This window comes from Rhynchophorus ferrugineus, unplaced genomic scaffold (assembly GCF_030347505.1).
Source record: "Rhynchophorus ferrugineus isolate W39M unplaced genomic scaffold, kcgeb_rfMv2 rfM4, whole genome shotgun sequence".
Lineage (NCBI taxonomy): Eukaryota > Metazoa > Arthropoda > Insecta > Coleoptera > Curculionidae > Rhynchophorus > Rhynchophorus ferrugineus.
Window position 1 is genome coordinate 22,607,222 of NW_027472583.1, and position 22,107 is coordinate 22,629,328.

General features: G+C 31.1%; 3 protein-coding genes across 3 annotated transcripts; all 3 read left to right on the forward strand.

Moving 5' to 3' along the window:
* Positions 1–454: 454 nt before the first annotated feature.
* On the forward strand, positions 455–3,640 carry LOC143196411 (venom acid phosphatase Acph-1-like). Its single transcript, XM_076404076.1, has 7 exons — positions 455–677; positions 738–842; positions 1,623–1,862; positions 1,920–2,102; positions 2,953–3,076; positions 3,135–3,349; positions 3,403–3,640. The coding sequence occupies exons 1-7, from the start codon at positions 591–593 to the stop codon at positions 3,577–3,579; spliced, it is 1,131 nt and encodes a 376-aa protein (XP_076260191.1). The 5' UTR covers positions 455–590; the 3' UTR covers positions 3,580–3,640.
* A 7,281-nt stretch (positions 3,641–10,921) lies between these two features.
* LOC143195549 (venom acid phosphatase Acph-1) lies at positions 10,922–12,666 on the forward strand. The gene is made up of 7 exons (XM_076402810.1): positions 10,922–11,120; positions 11,175–11,279; positions 11,332–11,571; positions 11,625–11,810; positions 11,855–11,978; positions 12,028–12,242; positions 12,297–12,666. Exons 1-7 carry the CDS (start codon positions 11,031–11,033, stop codon positions 12,471–12,473), a joined length of 1,137 nt encoding a protein of 378 aa, XP_076258925.1. The 5' UTR covers positions 10,922–11,030; the 3' UTR covers positions 12,474–12,666.
* Positions 12,667–17,153: 4,487 nt separating this feature from the next.
* Positions 17,154–18,757, forward strand: LOC143194806 (venom acid phosphatase Acph-1). Its single transcript, XM_076401524.1, has 7 exons — positions 17,154–17,334; positions 17,395–17,499; positions 17,549–17,788; positions 17,841–18,023; positions 18,086–18,209; positions 18,262–18,476; positions 18,531–18,757. Exons 1-7 carry the CDS (start codon positions 17,248–17,250, stop codon positions 18,705–18,707), a joined length of 1,131 nt encoding a protein of 376 aa, XP_076257639.1. The 5' UTR covers positions 17,154–17,247; the 3' UTR covers positions 18,708–18,757.
* Positions 18,758–22,107: the final 3,350 nt, after the last annotated feature.

Below are 22,107 nucleotides of genomic sequence, written 5' to 3' on the forward strand. Positions count from 1 at the left end.
GCTTATCTAATAAATATGTTATAAAAAAATATGAGTCGTGATTTGCCTGTCACTTGTTATGAAGACATCAAAAAAATAGCTCGATTCGTGGATATCTTCAAAACATACATAGTCCTTTCGAGTCCGTAAATAACCTAAAAAGGAGAAAATGGTAAAGAATATTGATGGACAAAGCTTTCATTAAAATACATTGTACCGATTTATCACAAGCAAGCTTCAAGACAAAAAAATATCCTTTAAAACTAATTTATACGCCTAATAGATTCAAGTTTCATTTCAAAACAATGGATTTCGAGTGTTTTATTTTATTTTTTTAACGCGAATTAATTTTAACCTATGAAATATAGATAAGGCGGGATTTTAATTTTATAATATCCACTGCGGTTATTCTTTCGGTACCTTGAATCATTATCGTCACAATAGAATAAGAATCACAATTTAAGTGTATTATTTTGCAAAAAAATAATCATGTATTTAATCGACAGGTTTCTCCACGTGGCGATTTCATTCAGATAATTACAACATAAAAAATTGATAATCATTTAGTACTTAAACCAAGTACACGTGGAGATGTTGCTAATACGAAAAGAATGAGGCTTTTTTCGATAATTATTTTGCTGCTGGAAGCTGTTATAAACCTTACGACAGCAACTTCTACTTTACAACTGGTTCATGTCGTAAGAATCCTACTCGCCTATATATGTCTTGAAATTAAATTTAAGTGAATTTCCTTCCAGTTGTTCCGCCACGGAGACAGGAATCCTGATACTCTCAGCTTATGGCCGAGTAATCCATTTTATAATGAAAGTTTCTACAGAGAAGGATATGGACAATTAACAAATGTGAGTTACTGTTTAATATAAATTTATTGGGGCTTGCATGTATTTTAATCATCAATTTATTGGTCAAAAACAAAAAGGTATTAATATAGAGAACTGTTAAATTTCGAAATCCCAGAATGGACTCAATCTGGAGTCAATTAAAGTTCGAAAACAGATTACAAGATTTATTGAACGGGAGCCCGGTTCAAACTGTTAAAGAACTTTCAGACAGTTTAGGAGATCATGAAGCAACTGCTCCAAACATTTACATAACAAGGCAAAGATCTAAATGGAGAGAAAATTGCTACTACAACAATTGAGCGAAATTGTTCTTTTTAATAATTTTCACTGCTTTCCAGTCAGTAAAGAAGACTGGCTATGAAAAGTGGATATATTACTACAATTGCAGGCACAGCTATGGTTATAGCCATTAATAAAGTCTTGCTGTACAGATGGTATATGCAGAGTTATACCAAATGCTAATACCGAATAACACTGTTACTGCAGATGTTTGCCAAATTAATCAATCGGCAACGACATATTGTTGCAAAAAAAAACAATTACTTTGCACGTGGTTCCAAAATGACGAAAAAGAATGAAAACAGATTAGTGATTTGATCACTGCCAAATCAACATCGTTCTTTCGACACGCTATCACCATCTTGCCAGAAATATGGGAAAAAGATGAAGCGTATTTTGATTAGTAGATTTTATACCAATTTTTCTCAATAAATGCTCTTTTTACAATACTGAAAAATGATCACAATAGAGTGCTTACTTGATTTTAAATGTTGCTTTTAGGCTGGCAAAAGAACTGAATACCGTTTGGGTCAACTTTTAAGGTTAAGGTATAATTCTTTCCTTGGATCTGAATGGAATATCAACACTTTGGACGTGAGAAGCACAGATGTTAATAGAACTAAAATGTCAGCACAGCTTGTCTTGGCAGGTTTATATCCCCCAAGAGGGCAGGATGTTTGGACGCCATTCCTAAACTGGCAGCCAATTCCTTATAACTATTTTCCCTCATCACAGGACAAGGTTTGGTATTTCAAGTATATTTTACAATATTTGTAACTACAGTTAGGATTATTCCAGGAATTGCTTTCATTGGGCGTTTGCGATGTATTTTTAGAGATGTACAAAGTGTTGGGTGAGACAGATATCGCGAACTACATTCAAACGAAATACAGTGAACTATTTGATATATTGTATCAAAACACTGGAGAAGCTGGAAGTTTATGGAACGCCTATGTTTTGTATTTTGGTTTGTTAGTTCAGGTAATTTTAATTATTGAGGTGATCTATCAATTCATTATTTTGACACAAAATTGAACGCTTCAGTCAGCTTCGGTCAGTACTAGCCATTATATTTGATAATTTTTTAATATTTTGAAGGTAAATCTATTATGCTATTGAAACTCAGTGTGGTCGATTTTCATAAGCCCCTTGTGAGTCGATTTTTCATTACCAAAATAGGTTATCATGGTTAGGAATAGGTCACCTAGTGGTCAAAATTTTTGTTTGACTTAGTCGTCAATGATACACTTTTCACCTGTTTCAGAAATGAATCGTTGTTATTGGGATTCAGTGGCAATTCAAAGATGGAAAATAGGTCCACGAGGTTTTCTTGGCCTATCTTGTGTGATATTCATACATCCAACATCTTTTTGTATTCAGTTTTTTTAATCGTTTTAAACATATTTTTTTGATATATTTTTGTGCTCCTGGGTGATAGGAGTAATACTTATTTAACGGTTCAAGTCGGCTATTTCTTTTATTTTATACATATTTACAACAATTGTTCTTCCAGAGTTTTTGGTTCCATTGTTCTTCGGTTGTGAATTTAATCATAACTGGCATTTAGAGCACCAGAACTATAGAACAGTAAATTATATTTTCGATCGTTTGGTTTAAGTGTTTCCCTTTATAAATTCTATCAATATCAGTATATCTTTGACATTAATTTTAAAAAAAATGGCTGCGTCAAACATTTTAACACTTTTTTGGTACTTTTTCAATATTTGGAGCGCGAGATATATTTAAATAAATCCATATATTGAAAAAAAATGATGGATTTCTTCTTACTAGACTAAAATATTTTAGAATACTGATAATTCAAGTGTTGTAGGAACAACTCGGATTTCCTCTCCAAGAATGGACAAAAGCTATTTATCCCGAACCAATTCATTCAGCAGCAATTGATAACTATTACGTATTAACTAATAATACGATACTGCGACAGCTAACAGCTGGTAATTAATATAAACTTTACCATTTTTCAAGTGTTAATGATATTTAGTTTATATTTAGGATATTTGTTAAGAAAAATCTTGAATGATTCTGCTAGTAAAATTAATGGTACCCTAAGCCCATCCAGTAGAAAAATGTTTTTGTATTCAGCACACGAATATAACATAGCAACGTTCCTACTATCATTGGAAGCCTATAAACTTGCTGATGTTCCTCCATACGGTTCCCATGTACTAGTCGAACTTCATAAAGTCAATGGTGTATATGGATTTAAGGTAATATGGTACTTAAAATATATTCTTTTAAATATCAAAAATAACATTTTCAGCTGTTTTACGGAAACTATGAACGTCTTCTACCAATACCACTCAAACTGCCAAATTGTAACTATTTTTGCCCTTTTGATGATTTTGTCGCACAAGTTCAGGATATTATTCCAGATGATTCGGCTTGCACCACTTCAGATTCAACCTATAAATCGATGTACAAAATGTTTATTTCATAAAATAGAATGCTTTATTATTATTATTGATAATTGTTTTCAAAAATAAAAATATCGGAAACAAGTCTGCTTTTTTATTAATGTTATCGTTCAAATATCCATAATAATAGATTGTTAACTTTTGAGTTTCATATCAAATATTATTTAAATGAAATAAAAAAAAACTGATACTTCTCAACTTAGCTCATGAGGACTACTATTATCGTTCCATTTTTATCATTTTCTACATACAATAGACAACAAAGACAGTTAATGGTGATAACGCGAACTACCAATATAATTAATTGTTAAATAATCTAACCTAACTATTAAAATTGATAGTTTGAACATTTCTCTTCAAAAAATGACAGGTTTCCATTGAAAATTATTGAGGTATTCACGTTATACGTAGAGAAATTAAGATTTAACTGTGTAGTAAATTTTAGGAATATGTTTCGCGACGTCCAACATCTAGATGTCTCTACTTTTAACTTATTTGTAGGAATGTTCGTCTGGTCTTTCGGTCGATCGGAATGTGTGGCTGTCGATGCGATTATTTGTCACATACACATTTATACATATGTCACATTTGTCGATATATTGACACTCACTACTATTTTTGGAAGGAATTTGCACGCGAACTCAAAACACTGCTTGGAGAAATACTTGTTTAATCCGTTATTGAATGATACATGTGGTTGACGGGAGAATTGGCAGGATATTATGTTAAAGTGGAGGAAATACGGTAGCGCTGAGGAAGTGGTACTGGCACAAGGGGGTGGAGAAAAGAAAAGAGGGCGAGACGTCTTCGTGACGGTTTTTTATAGCCTGGAACCACATGGTACCAATCCACCGGCGTTGCCAACCTTTGAACTTGTTGTTGGTGAACCTATGATGGACTAAAGGGTCGTGGCGGTCGTCACATATTACTTGCTTTAATCGCTATGCTAAGAGCCGCGACGCGATTTGATTGGCTCACTTCATTTCTATGGTACGTTTGTTGTTTATGTATTTTGACCGCCATTTTCAGTATGCCTGACGTAAGGATTAGTGCGTTTCGAGCTTAAATTATTAGTTCATTAGTATATAAGTCGGTAGTACAATAATTGAAGTTAATTCTCGATTTAGGAAGTGTTGTGGACCCGGATTCGCAGATAGTAAAGAATTACAGAATCGTTTTTGTTCGAACAAGGAATTGGCTGTAAGAAATGGTTGATAATGTAAAACATCCCAAACCAATTAGATTAAATATCAGAGTAATGTATGATTGTTACAGCATGTTTTGTTGTTGTAAGAAGGGTATGTATAAATATCAAATATTTATTGTTTAATTAAAGAAATTAATCCCTTTCGAATGAAGCCTAAAAATGGCTACATACTTTTGTTTTTGGATCAATAGTTCAAACTCAAAAGAAATTATAGCTCTTAAATGCAAATCTATTAAGAGATAATTAACCGATATTCAACACACGAGGAATTTTGCTGTAAAATGTATTGCCCAAGTAAGAACAAATTTGTTAATGTGGATTTTTATGGATGGTTAAAGGATTTTTTTGGATTTATTAGAGCTCACCGATTCAAGAAATACATCCTCGGCTAGTATGTTTGAGAAACCATTTGAAGCGCTCAACATAAGTTAATTTTTTTCATCTCATTCCCTTTTAGGAAATTGTGAAGAAGATGACCATGAGGGCTCTTTAGATAATTTACATTCTATGCTAACGGGGATGACTCTATAAGTTTAATTCCAAATATTCCTATATGAATAAATGAGTCAAAGCAATATCTTATGCCCCAGAAAATTGTTTTATTATACTATCAGTACGTCATTGAGCTATCTCTTTATTTTATCCGGCTTTATTGGTACCTCGATAATATAACATATTTTTGTCGAATATCTTTTAAAAATGTAAATTTAAAACTTTTTAATTGTGTACTAGATAATTATTTTTCAGATAGAATATTACAAATAATGAAGTGCACTATATATTTTTAGATAGACAGAAATTTAACAGGGAAAGACTGAAACTTTGCTTTCACTACAAGAAAACAAAAAGGCAGCACTCTGATAGATCTCTACTAGATTAAATTGATGTTTCTAAATGCTATAATGCTAATATAAATTGGCCAATAAAATGGCCGATATAACACCATCTGATTTTGGGCAATGCAAAACTTCTCGCCAGAGACCCCTATAGGGTTTTCTCTCTATTACTCCATGACTTTATACTATATATGCTAGTTACAGAATGCTCAATATGTCATTTTCAACATTCTTTACATTTTTATTTGAAGAAAATTTTCATTTTAATTATCGATATTTATTTCAAGAATTTAAAAGTATTGATTTTGGTATTAATGACAAAAAACTGAATGAAGAACCGAAAAATATATCGACAATAAGAAATACGATGAATTGCAAGAGATATTGGAAGATACAGTTGAAATTATCTAAGTTTCAAAATCTTCAGAGTTCTTAGCTGCTATTAAAGATTTCCCAAATTCTTTTCCATTTCATTAATTAGGTTATGTATTCCTGACGCTCACTAACGCGGCGTCCTTACCTAATCAGGCTATTGAGCGATTAAGATAATTATACGCAATCTCTTGTTTATAAACACCTGAATGAATGAATCAAAGATGAAAAGTGGTAATATATATGGTAAATATTGCTATTTTTAGTTTAAAATAATAGCCATTGCAAATATACATGCAAACAACTTGAGATAAAACAATGAATGAGATGAAACTTGTCATACGAACTAATCACTTGGAAATAAGTAGTAAAATTTCTATAAATAATTGATACATAACAAAAAAGACGAAGTAGCTAATTCTATTGTGGTTCTGTTGGATTTACAAAAGTTCTCTAAACTGAGGAAGAAAAATAAACTTCTATCTTCATTCGCCACTTTATAGTTTCCTATCATTTTAGAATTGTAGTCTTTCTCTTTTGTGGATTTTTTTCAGATTGTACTCATAAAGTCAACATAGTCTAGACTATCGTTCAAAATTAACTGAATGTGTATGATAGTATGTTTCCTATCTGTGCCATCATGAGTAGTTATATTTTTTGAACAAAGCTTGGTCTTTAAAATTGAAAAAGAATTTCGTTAATGTCTTACACAGGACTTGTCAAATTAGTTAATATCTTTTTTATAATATTTTAATATTTACTTTTTAACAACTGGGGTATATCTGGGACCTACAGTTTAGCTTAGACTCCGAACCACGGTTCTCGACAGATGAGTCGGTGAGAAGATATTCGGTCTTACCCATCCTGGTTACTTCTTTCTTGTAATCTTCCTATTGAACAATCACAAAAATAAATTTATGACCATCCTCTAAGATGATTGGAATCCACATCTATCGCGACAGTTGGAGGATTGTTCTGTCGCCTTGACCACTATACCAACCTTATCTTACTTACCAACCACTATCTTATAAATTATAATATATGGTAATAATACACAATTTATAACAGATACTGTTCAAGTACTACTCAATTTAACAAAAACAACGCTTATCTGAAAGGCTTACCCCTTAACAAGTGATTCAGTATGTGTTCGTTAGCATGACACAGTCATAGATATGTTTGCAAATAATACACTTGAGACATAAATAAACAATACATATGGGTAACTTTAAATATGTTATCAACGAGCACCAATAATTGGCACATCGGACAGGCTTTTTGATAAATATCTCATCTCTCTTACTTTAAGAACTTTTTCTCGAATATTTCATAAAATAATAAATTTGCATGAAATGCTTGGATAAAAATATATATTTACATAGTAAAGTTATATAGCTTCAGCTGCTCTACCTTAATTAGTGTAGGTAGCTTCTCCTTCAGGACTCACGTTAGATGTTTGCATGTATTTTGATCAGCATTTTATTTCGGATAAAATGTAAAATATTAATATAAAAACTGTTAAACAAACTAAAATAACTGTTAAATACGATAGTTAACATGTCATGATTTGACATTCCCACACATAAATATAACAGTTTTCTAGTTAGCATTATTGAGTTTATTTACTGTACAGGCACCAATCATGGACGGATCAACGTTGCAAATTGAACGTTTATTACTTTTGTTGTTCCATATACCAATAATAGGATTTCGATTCAACGATTTTAAGTGACAATTTCGAGGTTAGTGACAAAAAACGTCTATTATGAGCTGTTAAAACTGAATTAAATCTTTACTGTAGGTGACTACCGCTATCAATTAATAAATAGTAAATAAATAATAAATAGTTATTGCATATTTTAATAAAATAATATTAAAATATGCAATAACTCTTCATCAAACAACTAGTATGCCTTAGAGACAATATCGGTCATCTTAATACCCTTAAGCCCCATATACATATATAGATTTTCCATATATTTGAGTACAGCATACAGCATTTTTATATTATGGTTATTTCGTTGGGGTAGGAAGTTCATATAAGAGAGCATTTTGGAGCTTAATTTAATGAAGAATGTCAAATGTAGTGACAGAAATACAAACTCTCGCTTTTTCGGTCTAATATATAGGGTCCAAAATATCTTTAGCATCATTATCAATACAGCGTCTCGGATGTTAGTAAAAAAATACATGTAGTTCAAAACCCTGGGCAATTTTGGTAGTTAGCTTTTTCCGCAACGGTATCGGTATAATCCATGAGAGATTGGGCAAAACTATAGAAAACTTAAAAAAAATAAAAGTTAAAAAAATAAAACTTGAAACGTTTAGAAAAATTTGCGAAAAATAAAACATATCATTCATAGAAGAAGTAAAAAAGAAAGAAATAGTGTTACAATACCGTACAATGCACCTGGTGGCATGAGAAAGTTGGTGGTGTTTATTTTAAGCTCTTAGAATTTGAAAGTGATGTCAAATTCATTCATTCATTCATTGTAGTAGATTTTTATAAAAAATTAATTGCATTAATCTGATCAATACTGAACAGGGTATCATACCACAATAAATCTTCGATCAATTAGTCTTGGAATAAATATGGATTTATTTTTGCAAACTGTTAATAAAATATAAATTGGAATATTATATTAACTGATTACTTATTAAATTAAGCTTAATCTTCAGCAGAATTCATCTGAATCCTTTACAGAATTATAATCACAGTGTTAAAATCACCATTACAGAAAAAATAAGTGTTTGGCTATTTTAGGGAAAATGGTTGAAACTGTGTATAGTTTTTGTTATATAGTGGGATATCAATGATTTGATATTAGTAGTGGCTATCAGTTTAGAGATCTGATCAGCTGCTACATATTATTTTTTTTTCGCAAATTGAGTTACTGATTGTTGAGAAATTCAGAGGCTGGAGGTATTATTAAACTTGGATATTTTCTAATTCAAATAGCTAGGAGCTTGATACTTTAATTTTTATTGAGTTCCGAAAAATATTTTGTGAATTAATTTAATGAACCAAAATAAAGTTACTTCCCAAGAAAGAAACAAAATATCAGGAAAACAAGACAAGCGTACGGTATTGGCATTTATCCCGCAGTTTTTCCAAGCATTTCTTGACGTATTTTACCAGAGTCGTAACGAAAATATTGCAATTGAAGGTGTATCAAGCTCCTATCTATGATCTATTTGAATTAGAAAACATCCAAGCTTTACTAATACCTCTAGCCTCTGAATTTCTCTCACAAGCATCCGGTTTCAGGCTGTGAGTCAATCAGAAGCTTACAGTTTAGAATGTATGACCATCAGAGTTGGATTGCATTAACTGATTCAGTCAGCTATAAACTTCGAAAACTATTTAAACGGGTTATAGCACATTTATGTAAAAACAGTGTAATTCAGAAAATCATCAAAAGCAAACTAGCGAACAAAGGTAGAGGTTAATAAAATATATTGTCTTCTCTAGATAGCTCGTTTGTTACTTTAGAGATATAACAATGCATATTTATTAAATATGATTGATTATATAGTGTACTAGCGACCCGCCCCGGCTTCGCACGGGTGCAATGCTGATACTAAATTAAATACACTACAGAAAAAATATGAACGTTGTATATAAAAACATAGCGGCCCGCTCCGACTTTGCACGGGCATAAAATATATATGCCTATGTCATTCAATGAAAACATGATTAAAATCGATCCAGTATTTTTGGTTCATTCATTACTGCCCTTGGCCTGCACGCATTAAATTTGGAGTAAAACAATTCCTCTCCCCCTATACTTACTATGAAGATTTCCTACTATCTTTGGAATATCTAAATTCATACAATTTTTATTACATTACACATTTTTAAACGCAAATTTTAAATTTGTAATACCTCCGAAAATATTTGTTTAATTTACATGCTGTAAGGAACCATATTGATCTATATTAATTGCACACTGTATTTAAGGTACTTAATTCGATAAGGATTAATGCCGTATTGCTTAAAATAGCTTCGTAAATAAGCCATTTTCTCACGTAAAAAGTAAACAATAAAAATGGTTAATGTGGGTTATCCCTAAAAGATAAACATATACTATCGCGGACTTTTTTGTAGTCCTTTTTATGGTGTACACTACTGTAGTACATTAATTTGATCTAACTCGTAGGGTTAGGCAGCGTTTTTGCTGATTGCTAAATAAGCCTAAAAAAATAGGTTAATTTACGACATCACGTTAGAAACCTCTAAAATTAGCAATGTTGCCTTAGTATATTATGCATGTATTATACATATAAACCTTCCTCTTGAATCACTCTATCTATTGAAAAAAACCGCATCAAAATCCGTTGCGTAGTTTTAAAGATTTAAGCGCACATAGGGATATAGGGACACAAAAGGCGACTTTGTTTTATACTATGTAGTGATATAATATAAATATATAGTAGATATATTTATAGTTGATATAGGTTACGAATTAAAAATGTTAACCACATAACTAACTAAATCACATTAAGTCGTGGCTAATTGTAAAGTTGTTCTATTAGCTACATTCTACATGGTTTTCAAAATTAAAAGATTTAAGTTAAATAGGTATATTTAACAATATTTTACAGTTGAAGATTCAATTTACGGCGGACCTAGGACACGGAACATTTCATTTCTTTGATTTCAGAAAGCTGCGTAGATAATATAGTCTAAACATAATAACATTAAAGCTTAGCTCTTATGTCTTTCTGATGGAATAGCAATATCTATTAAATATCCCAGAAATATTTCTTTATATGATTACTAAATTCATAAGATTTTTTGATTTGTTGATGAAACTACTTGATATGTCAATTTATACAATCTCGCGAATTGTTAATATATTGATAATGATGTATTGACAAACGGTACTTAAAATTAAAATAATAACGAACAAAGAACAGTCAGTTTCTATGTCAAGTGTATTATTTTCGAATATAAAACTGCTCACATTATTAATATCATTTAATTGTGGTAAAACCATTAATAAGGAAACGTTAACCAGCGGATTTTCAATTATTTCAGTTCCACTAAAAGGACAAAATGAAATTGTTGGTGCACGTTGCCATACTCTTAGGTGGCTACACAGTCTTGGTAGAGGCACAAAGTTCTACGTTACAATTAGTTCATGTTGTGAGTATGATTTTGATTGTTCTACTCAAATTTTTGATGATATTAATATTGTAGCTGTTCCGTCATGGTGATCGAAATCCAGATCTTTCCTCTTTATGGTCATCAAACCCGTATTATAATGAAAGTTTCTACAGAGAGGGATACGGACAATTGACAAACGTCAGTATTAACACAAAATACTAAATACTTCATGCATTCATTGGTCTTTTAGGCTGGGAAAAGAACGGAATATCGTTTAGGTCAACTGCTACGTCTAAGATATAACTCCTTCTTAGGAACTGAGTGGAACATTAATACTTTAGATGTGAGATCGACGGACTATAACAGAACAAAAATGTCTGCGCAGCTTGTTTCAGCTGGTTTATGGCCTCCGAAACAGAGGGACGTATGGTCGCCATTATTAAGTTGGCAACCTATTCCCTATAACTATTATAAAACAAGTGAAGACAAGGTATCTATTATATATAATACCCTTTTTTAATAATTCTAAGCTATATCTCACAGGAATTATCCATTACTAGTGCTTGTTCGAATGTGGGAAAGGAGTTCTATGGACTTTTGAGTGAAGAAAACATTGCAAATTATCTTGATACGAGATATGGGGAAACCTTTGATATTCTCAACAAAAATACCGGATTAACCGGTAATATATACAATGCGGCTAATACATATTTTGGGATGCTCGTTCAAGTAATATATTGAAATCTAGTGTTACAACTTATTCGTTCTTTTAGGACCAACTTGGTTTTAGATTACCACGGTGGACTGAAGCAATTTATCCGGAACCACTACATTCTGCTGCAGTTGATATCTACTATCTTTTAACAAACAACACTAACTTGAGGCAATTAACTGCTGGTGAGAAAAAATAACGCCCAGTACCTACCGTTTACGATATATTTTACAGGATATTTTCTTCGAAAAATCTTATCTGATTCTGCAAGTAAAATCGATGGAACTCTAACTCCATCAAGTCGGAAAATGTTTTTATATTCTGCACACGAAAATAATATAGGTACACTATTGTTATCATTGGAAGCATATAAAATTACCGATATTCCACCATATGGTGGTCATGTTCTTATCGAACTGCATAAAATTAGAGGAGTTTACGGTTTTAGGGTAAGTTAATGGTAATTTTATTAACCACTTCATATTCAAAATAAAATATTTCAGTTGTTTTATGGAAATTATGAAAGTTTCCAACCGATTCCAGTTAAATTGCCTAACTGTAGTTATTTTTGTCCATACGATGATTTTCTTGCACAAGTGGCAGAACTAATTCCTGAAGACTCGGAGTGTGGCGACCCTAACACACGGTTTGAAGATATTTCTGTAAAATTAACTCATTAATCAATAGAGTTGTTACCATTTATTTTAACCTGCGTCTTTATATTAAGGAGTTTAACTTATTAGATTTTATGTAAAAATAAATAACTAATATGTTACTTATATTTTAATTTTAAAATAGGCGCAAGTTAAATAGATGTAAATTATATAGTTTAAAGATTAACTGTTTTTAAAAAATGAATGAGATTATTTATGATTTCTTTTGTTTCAATGTTAAGTTTAGTTGTTTTAATATTTGATCCCGCCAAACACATAGTAAAGTTTTGTAGCCGATGATATTGTTCCATATATATTTCCAATATATTTAGTAAATAAATGATGAAATAAATAAATAAATTCTACATTTTTTTTGACAGATGGTTCTGTTAGGAAATGTAATATGTTATAGACAGTATTTTACAACTTTTGGTTTTTGGCGCAAAACTTGAAAGATCAACATATTATCATAGCTTACCGCTAAACGGACGATAGAAGCAATAGCTTTCCATTGCAACCTTGCATGAAAACAAGCTGTAAATGAGCGGAATCAACTCTATTTTTATCAAATATTCAGTGGAATCATCTTGTTTTTTTTTTGTGCCCAATCAACTACTTTATGCAAATTCTACGTATTTGCTTTACACAGGATAAAAGTTATTTCTCCAACAAAAATGGATTTGAAGGAAAAATTGATTTTTCAAACAAAGCAATTTTGCTTTGTTTTGCTACACATTCTAATATATATCGATAATATGATGGTCCTTAATGAATTTATAAATCGGTAAAAACTGTAATCAAGCTGCGTATTTTCGCTCCAAGGCAGAAAAATGTCAGAGAAGTTTGGTTAAATAACATGTGGGGCAATAGTCCCGCTACTATTTTGATTGCACGCCATCTTGATTATGTGATATTTAGCTCAGTTTTGTTCTAACCATTGTGTTGTGTAGACGTCCGAATTTTATTATGGATAAATATACGCCACAAGAACGAGCAGAAATAGTGACAATATTTATTGAAAATAATCGTTCCATTATTGCCTCTCAGTGGAAATTGATCAAAAATACCCTAATCGTCCAGTGCCCCACAAAACTAAAATTTATCGTTTACATGCGAATTTTCGACAGGTGTGACACCAGACTGGCCTGGTTCTGAAAGACAAAAATTGCTATCTGATCAACGAGTTGAGTACAGTAATACAATCCTAAGGCTGTCTGGTGAAATTGGAGATTTTTCATCTAAATTGATAATGAGCGATGAAGCCTATTTTCTTCTCAGCGGTCACGTCAATAAACAGAACAGTCGGTTTTGGGGAACATATAATCTCATTTCATTCATGAAACATCATTGCATCCACTAAAAACAATTGTATAGTGTAATATTCATGCTGGAAACATCATTGGTCCTTATATTTTGAAAATCACCAAGGTGTTGCAGTTATTATTACTGCTGAATGGTACCAAGACATGATTCGAGCACACACAGCTCGTTCAACAATTTAATTATTGAATGACGTTTTTCCACGAAGACTAATTTCACGAAGTGTCGATTTAACATGGCCATCTAGATCTCCGGATTTAACAGCACCAAAAGAGTTTTTTGAAATCAAAATTTTATTTGAATAATGCCCCAAGCGATTCAACATCTTAACGACAATATTCGACACGAAATTGAAGAAATTCAGTTTCAGATGTTGCGAGATGTCATGAAAAATGCCTTGAAAAGAGCCGAAAGTTGCATAGCGAATCACGGTCACCATTTAGCCGATCTAATTTTTCAACCATAACCAAAAAAAAATGTAAAGACCAAACAAACTTTTCTTTGAGTAAAGTTATAGGCATTTATGTATAACAAGGCACAAACCAGCCGATACATAAGTTACGTTATATCGAAGTAAATAACCCTTTTGATAATATTTGAGATTAGGCCTTATTTGTTTTTTATCGTATATATGAGTCTAATAATTTTGATCTTTTTTTCTGTTACCAAATAACATGAAAAATAATATTTAATGTAATGTGATGGGTTTAGTCGTTCAAGTGTGCATGATGTAGGTCAATATGTGTTTTTATAAGATTCGAATGCCAACCAGACAAAAGAAAATGGGCTTCTAACTGAAGTCACTTTAACTTCAACCAGTCTGAGTCAAATCCCATCATAGTTGGATTACCAAAATCAAATATCAAATATTTAGTTTCGTGTACATCAAATTGTTCGATGAGTTATATTTCGTATAGGTTAAGGGTTAACTGATACATATTTGATGGAACATATTTGGTTTGATCTGATTTTGTTCTTAAAGCTTAGTATATATGGGTTATTTCAAACACAAGTTTCAAACATTTCGAACAATACTTAAGTGTAGACGATTTATGAACTTAAATGTTGTCAAGTAAAGTAAAAGAAACTTTGCTCTAATTTAAAAATTCATAGGACAACTTATTATGTTAAAACACGTCTAAATACAGATTTTGTGAACTTAATGAAGTGTTGAAGTTGTAAATGCTTATAAGTATGTAAGGTACAAGCAGATATTACAAGGTATTTTAGGTACAATACTGTATACACTTCAACAGAGCTGCTAAAAGTTTAAGAAAATCAAGCATCCATCCTCAAATGTGTATAGTTTTAATTAGCGTTAGAAACTATCGAGTGAAAATGACTATTGACTATTTAGTAATTGACTACTTTTTACTATCCACATTTCATTCGCTATTTTCGATTCCACTACTTTTTACTATCGACTGTTTCAGTCGACTACTCTCAATTGCTATTTTATGGTTTTATGCTTATATGTAAATATATGATTTTATGTTTTGTTTGCAATATGATGGTAGATAGTAATATACGTTAATATAGCAGCATTTAAGGACTTTATTCTTCAACATTATCAATATTATTTATATTTTAATTGACATTTATTAGATTTTTTTTTGAATGACTTTTTGAATTTTCTAAGTCTCTCGATGTTTAAATAGTAATCCTAAAATAATAATAATAGTATAATAATAAATAATAATTACGTAATAAAATAATTATTTCCGGCTTGGTAGCGCACTGGTAAAGGCAACAGGACGGTCGTCCTACTGTTGCGATAACCCAGGGTTTGAATCCTGTTGGGGTATGGTCGTAAATTTATATTTGTGATTGTTTAATATTTGTGATTGTCCTAGGCAAGAGTGTGAAATCCGACAAGGAAAATGATCCCAGTCACGCCAGTAACCAGGCTGGGTAAGACCGGATATCTTGGGATGATTTCTAAGTTGGTCACTCGCCAGTCGGTAGGCTTAATGCCGAGGACCGTGGTTCGGAGCCCACGTTAATTAGTAAGTCCGGATCCATAGTATAAACAGTATAAACAGGTATAAACCCATAGTTAGTAAAAGGAGGCTTTAAAATATGTAAAAAAATAATAATTTTTTTAAAGGAGTTTCAACAAAAATAAAAGTGGGTGTAATTACTATATTTTTCTTTACGTCAAGTTAATTAATTATAACATACTTAACGAAGATATAACGAATTATAAAAACATGAAATTAATTTTACATCATTCAAAATGAAATTGTTTTTTTTATATAATAGAATCTAGCAATAATATATTTGCGTTTCTTTCACAAATAAAGTTCGAGAAAGAACACTTACATCTACGTCTCCTTACATTTACATCTCCATTTGTTATTGCGAAAAGAGAAACAGCTGAAGCTTGCATTTGATTGAAATATTAATTACTATTTTCAGTTGCTAGTATTTTGAGTATCGAGTAGTTCTTCGACAGTTTTGCGACTATCGACTAGTTGGACTGTTTTTCTTTGTGTTGTAAGTATTATCAATTATGTAAAATGAATATTTTGGTAGCCCTGTCAAATATTTTACATCTGTATCTTCAAATTATCATCAAATGTTTCAGTAGGTGTACTATCGATACAATTTTGATTTGTTTTAGGAAATATAGGGTACTTGATTAATAATATTATTCTCACAGTTCCCAACTGGCGATTGTGCTATTACTGAATACGTGTTATTAATTATTTTATTTATTAATTATACTTAATGTTCTTCAATATTGCTACAATTCTACCATATTTTATGGTTAATATGCCTGGAATACTTAGTCGCTTCAATTCCATAAAAATCGTAGTATTCTTTTTAAAATTATTATGTCAGTTACAGTCATCCATGATGTTTATTATTTTTGTTTATCTTTTCTTTCCGTTGAGAGTACGAATGAATTTTTTAACTCTAATATAAGATAAATAATCCAAATAAAAAAGCGCTAAAATGTTCAAAAGTTTAAAATTATGATTAGGAAACGATAAGTGACGTCAATGTTTCGTGGCGCTACTGATTCGTGTTTGGCTTAAAAAAATTATTAGAATTTTGAAAATTTTGTGTTTATATTTCTGGTAACTTAAACATTATAGAGCATGATATTTATAGAAAAAAATGTGTAGGTATAGCAAGTATATTTCTATTTTGCGAGTACTAGGAGCTTAAACGAGTTCTTAAAACTGAAATACAAAACATTTTAAGTATGTAGTATTACATTTCCGTAAATATTCATTCAAATCTATGGAGGACCCACTATAGATATTTTTATAATTTTTACTTGATATCGTTAATATGCATCAAAATAAATATGATTCCAAGTATATATTTTGCGAATAACTAATAGTGCTTCATATAAGCATTTTATAACTACGTTTATATTTCCTTCAGATAACTATATTACGTATAAATAAGTGCCTGATAAATAAATAGTACTTAAGTAGAATAAATCGGGAATTATTAGTGATACAGCAAAATGAAGCCCATTGTGACAGTTGTACTTTGGCTAGGAGGTCTTATAAACCTCGCTTTAGCGGCTTCGACTTTACAGTTGGTTCATGTCGTAAGAAAAATGACTACTCTCATATTACCTGAATTTAGTTTCAAGTGAGTTTTCTTATAGCTATTTCGTCATGGGGACAGAAACCCTGATTCAGGGAGCTTGTGGCCGAGCAATCCATTTTATAATGAAAGTTTCTACAGAGAGGGATATGGACAATTGACAAATGTGAGTTATTGTTTGATATAAACAAAAATTATAATATAATTATTTATAGGCCGGTAAAAGAACTGAATATCGTTTGGGTCAACTTTTACGGTTAAGATATAATTCGTTCCTTGGATCTGAGTGGAACATTAACACGTTAGATGTGAGAACCACAGACTATAATAGAACGAAGATGTCAGTGGAGCTTGTCTTGGCAGGTTTATATCCACCAAGGGGACAGGATGTTTGGACGCCATTCTTAAACTGGCAGCCGATCCCTTATAACTATTTTCCCTCATCAGAAGATAAGGTTACATTTCTTCTAATCATATTTTACAATATTTGTACTTTGATTATTTCAGGAACTATTTTCATTGGGTGCCTGCAATACATTCGTAGAAATGTATAAAGTATTAAATGAAGAAAACATCGCGGATTACATACAGTCTAGATATAGTGAACTGTTTGATATCTTGTATCAAAAGACTGGCGTAACTGGAAGTTTATGGAACTGTTATGCTTTGTATTTTGGTTTATTAGTTCAAGTAATATATTTCATGTTATATTCTATAATAAATTTTATACCCTTCACTAATGTGTTTTACAGGAACAACTGGGATTTCCTCTCCAAGAATGGACAAAGGCTATTTATCCAGAACCAATACATTCAGCAGCAGTTGACAATTATTATATATTAACCAATAATACAATACTCCGACAAATAACTGCTGGTGAGTAGTATAAGAAAAGTACCGTGTTTCAGGCTTTAACAATATTTTGTAGGATATTTGTTAAGAAAAATTTTAAATGATTCTGCCAGTAAAATCAATGGTACTCTAAGCCCATCTAGCAGAAAAGTGTTTCTGTATTCAGCACACGAAATTAATGTTGCAACGTTCTTGCTATCATTGGAAGCTTATAAAATTACTGATGTTCCACCATATGGTTCTCATGTACTGGTTGAACTTCATAAAATCAGAGGCGTTTATGGATTTAGGGTAATATTATAAATATTTGTCAAGTTTTCTTAAACTAAACACCAACATTTTCAGCTATTCTATGGAAATTATGAACGTATTCTGCCAATACCTCTTAAATTGCCCAACTGCAACTATTTCTGTCCTTTTGATGATTTTGTTGCTCAAGTTCAGGAAATAATTCCTGATGATGCAGCTTGCACGGCATCCGACTCTATTTTCAAATCCATGTTTAAAATATTTATTTCATAAATAATTTTGTGAGTCAATATTACTTTTAAAATAATAAATAATCAAAATCACTTATCTGTGTATTTAATTATTTTAACTCAATATAACGTATACAATAATAGTTCTTAATTAAGCAGCTGAATTGCTTTAGTTTTAATGAAGATTTAAAAAATTGCCCCAATAGCTCTATTGTCAATTAAGAAACGAAATAACTGAAATCTATAGAATAACATACTTAAATAGACTATTGATATATTTTAAGATAAGTTAACTTGAAGCACGTGTCTATAATCTCTCAATTGTGTATAGTTACTTATCACTAGTGGAGGGAACTATGGACTGTAAACGACTATCGTCAGTTTAGTAATTGCTTACGTTTTACTATCGACTGTTTCAGTCGCTATTTTCGGTCCCACTGATTTTACTAGTGATTGTTTCAGTCGACTGCTTTCAGTCGCAATATTAGGTCCGATTGATTTTATTACTATTTACTATCGACTGTTTCAGATTTTCTTTGACTGATTTTTAAAATTCTGGCTCTGTCATCCTAGCTGCTAGGCCTTGAAAGTAAAGTAATGCCGAATTTATGCTTACATTAATTTTTATATAATATATATGGTTTTATGTTTTTTTTTGTAGTTTGCTTTTAAATAGTAATATAATTTACGTTAATATAGCAGCATTTTGGAACGCTATTTTCAAGTATATTAATGTAATAGGACAAAAAGTATAAGATTGTGGATGATAAATAGTAAAATAATTTTGACCGTTTTTATGGCAAACTGTAATCGATTAAATACAAATGGCAATAATAGGAAATATATTTTTGATTGACTATTGAATCCAAACGATTTGAAGAAGTTTTTATAGTAGAAAATGTTAAATTTTGTAAGAAAAATATTAACGGTAAAGAGGTGATAAACTATATTCAATATTTATACTAAATATTTCTAATAAATAATTATTTGACTGGAAAACTCTTCTTTAATATTCAACAATTTATATTCATAGCTATTAAAAAATACAAGAAAATAATGATGATCGCGGTACTTTTTGGTTAAGCCTTTTTTATTAGCAGGTAAGGCATAGAAATATTTATATTATACATGGTTTGGGAATATTTGGGTTGGGAAAAAGAATCCTCAACTTTTTCTATTTGCAATTTGATGTCATCAATAAATGACCGACAATTTTAGAAATTAATATTATATTCGAGAAATCCATATTTTTAGATCCTAGATTTAAGAAAGCAGGATTAGGCGATACAAAAAGTTATCACAAAAAGATATGTGCCATTCTAACTTCAAAAAATACAAATTCAGTTCTGTAACACGAAATTCAAAACACAAATACTGACGAAGAATGTATTAATATCTGGAGATATATTGATAAGAAAATAGCTAGAATGAAATAACTAATTACACCAGGCAATACAACAACTTTGCAAATTAAGCAATATTTGGAAATGCCACTTATTGGGTGTTTAGAAAACCAATTGGATTTTTGGAAAGCTCATAAAGTGATATTACCTGAATTATATCAATTAAACATAAAACATTCTGCTGCCGGCTTGGTGGCGCAGTGGTAAAGGCGATGGGACAGTCCTCCTACTGTTGCGATAGCCGCGAGTTTGAATACTGCTGGGGCATGGTCGTAAATTTATGTTTGTGATTGTTTAAAATTTGTAAATGTTCTAGGCAAGAGTGTAAAATCTGACAAGGAAAATGATCCCAGTCACTCCATTAACCAGGCTGGATAAGACCGGATGTCTTCTGGGATGATTTCTAAAGTTAGTCACTCGCCAGTCGGTAGGCTTTAATGCTGAGGACCGTGGTTCGGAGCCCACGTTAAACTGTAGATCCAATCCAGATAAACCCATAGTTGGTAAAAGGAGACTATAAAATATATATATAAAAAAACATTTTGCCATACCTGCAACATATGTCCCCTCAGAACGAGTTTTTTCAAAATATTGCCAAATTATTAACGACTAAAGAAATCGCCTCACGGGAGAAAAGCTTTGAACAGAACAGCTTTTATTTTATTTAAAAGGGGTTTCGTAGTTATTGTGCGAGCATTTTTAGTTATGTCATGGATTAGTTTTTTCTATGAGGACGTATACGATTAGTATTTATAGTTACTCTAGATCTTCAGTTTTTAGATTCAATTTAAGTTCTATTGTATTATCTAAATTTATTATAGTACGTTATTTAAAATAGCAATTAATATATTATTAAAATACGATAAAAATATTTTGGTGTCATTATTCCATTCCTTTATACAGTCCCATAGTAAACCTACTTTATTTAAAATAAATTATTCCTTCCTGAACTGTGTATTTGACTGAAAATGGTAATTACTCTTTTCAGTTGCTAGTTTTTTGCCTATCGACTATTTCGACAGTTTTCAGTCGATAGTTCCCAACGCTACTTATTACCTTTCTGACAATTACTAATTTTTGAGTTAAAGACTTTTTCTAGCACTTGGTAATAAGCCGTAAAATTTCTATAAATAAATGGGAGTCAGTAAAGAAGAAGAAATGACTTTTTTTTTCAAGGAAAATTATTTACGAAATAAGTTTGTAAAACTTATTAACCCGTTAACATGTTTTTAAAGTCATAATATTTTGTAACCCTCCTAGGTTAACATCTTTTGTTTTAAATTCTTGTTTGATTATAAGTTTGCTTAAGTTATTTTAGTAATGGAGTATTATTATTACATTAACTTTCCCTTTTAAACATTTATGAGAATTTGCTTCTCCGTGCAGAATAAATTGATTATGTTAAATCTTATCTACCACAATGTCATATTCATAAGTAAATCTGAATTTAGCATAACTTTATACTATATGCTGGAATATTATCTAATAATAGTTCTCACAACAAAGTGGCTAGCTACTCTTTTAGTTTTATCTAGAGGACCTAAACAAACATTTTAACACTCTTTCATTCTTGTTCATCCTCATTCTTCATTCTATAGTTTCCTATAATACTCTCTATCAGTCTTTTCCTTATATGGAGTTTTCTCAAGTAGTCTCAACTCGTAGATATCTTTACACGTAAGTCTTTTTTTATCCAAACCTTTAAAGTCAATATAGTTTAGGGTATCATTCTAATTTAACCGAATTTATGCGAAAGAGTCATTAATTCAGGGTTAGCATCACAAAATATATTGTAACTGCACATGTTATATAGTGCAGTTACAATATAGTTACAATAATATGCTATATAGTTGATAAAAGATCATAAAAATCAAACTGGCGGACAAAGGTATACTCCATATACACAAATAGTTTAACAGCAGTTTTAAGCTGTTCAGACGAGACAACAAATCATATAGATCCTGCTGGTAAGTCTTGATAATTGGCGATAATCTCTTAAACAGCGTTTTGTCTAAAAAACTCCTTTATCACATTAGAGCT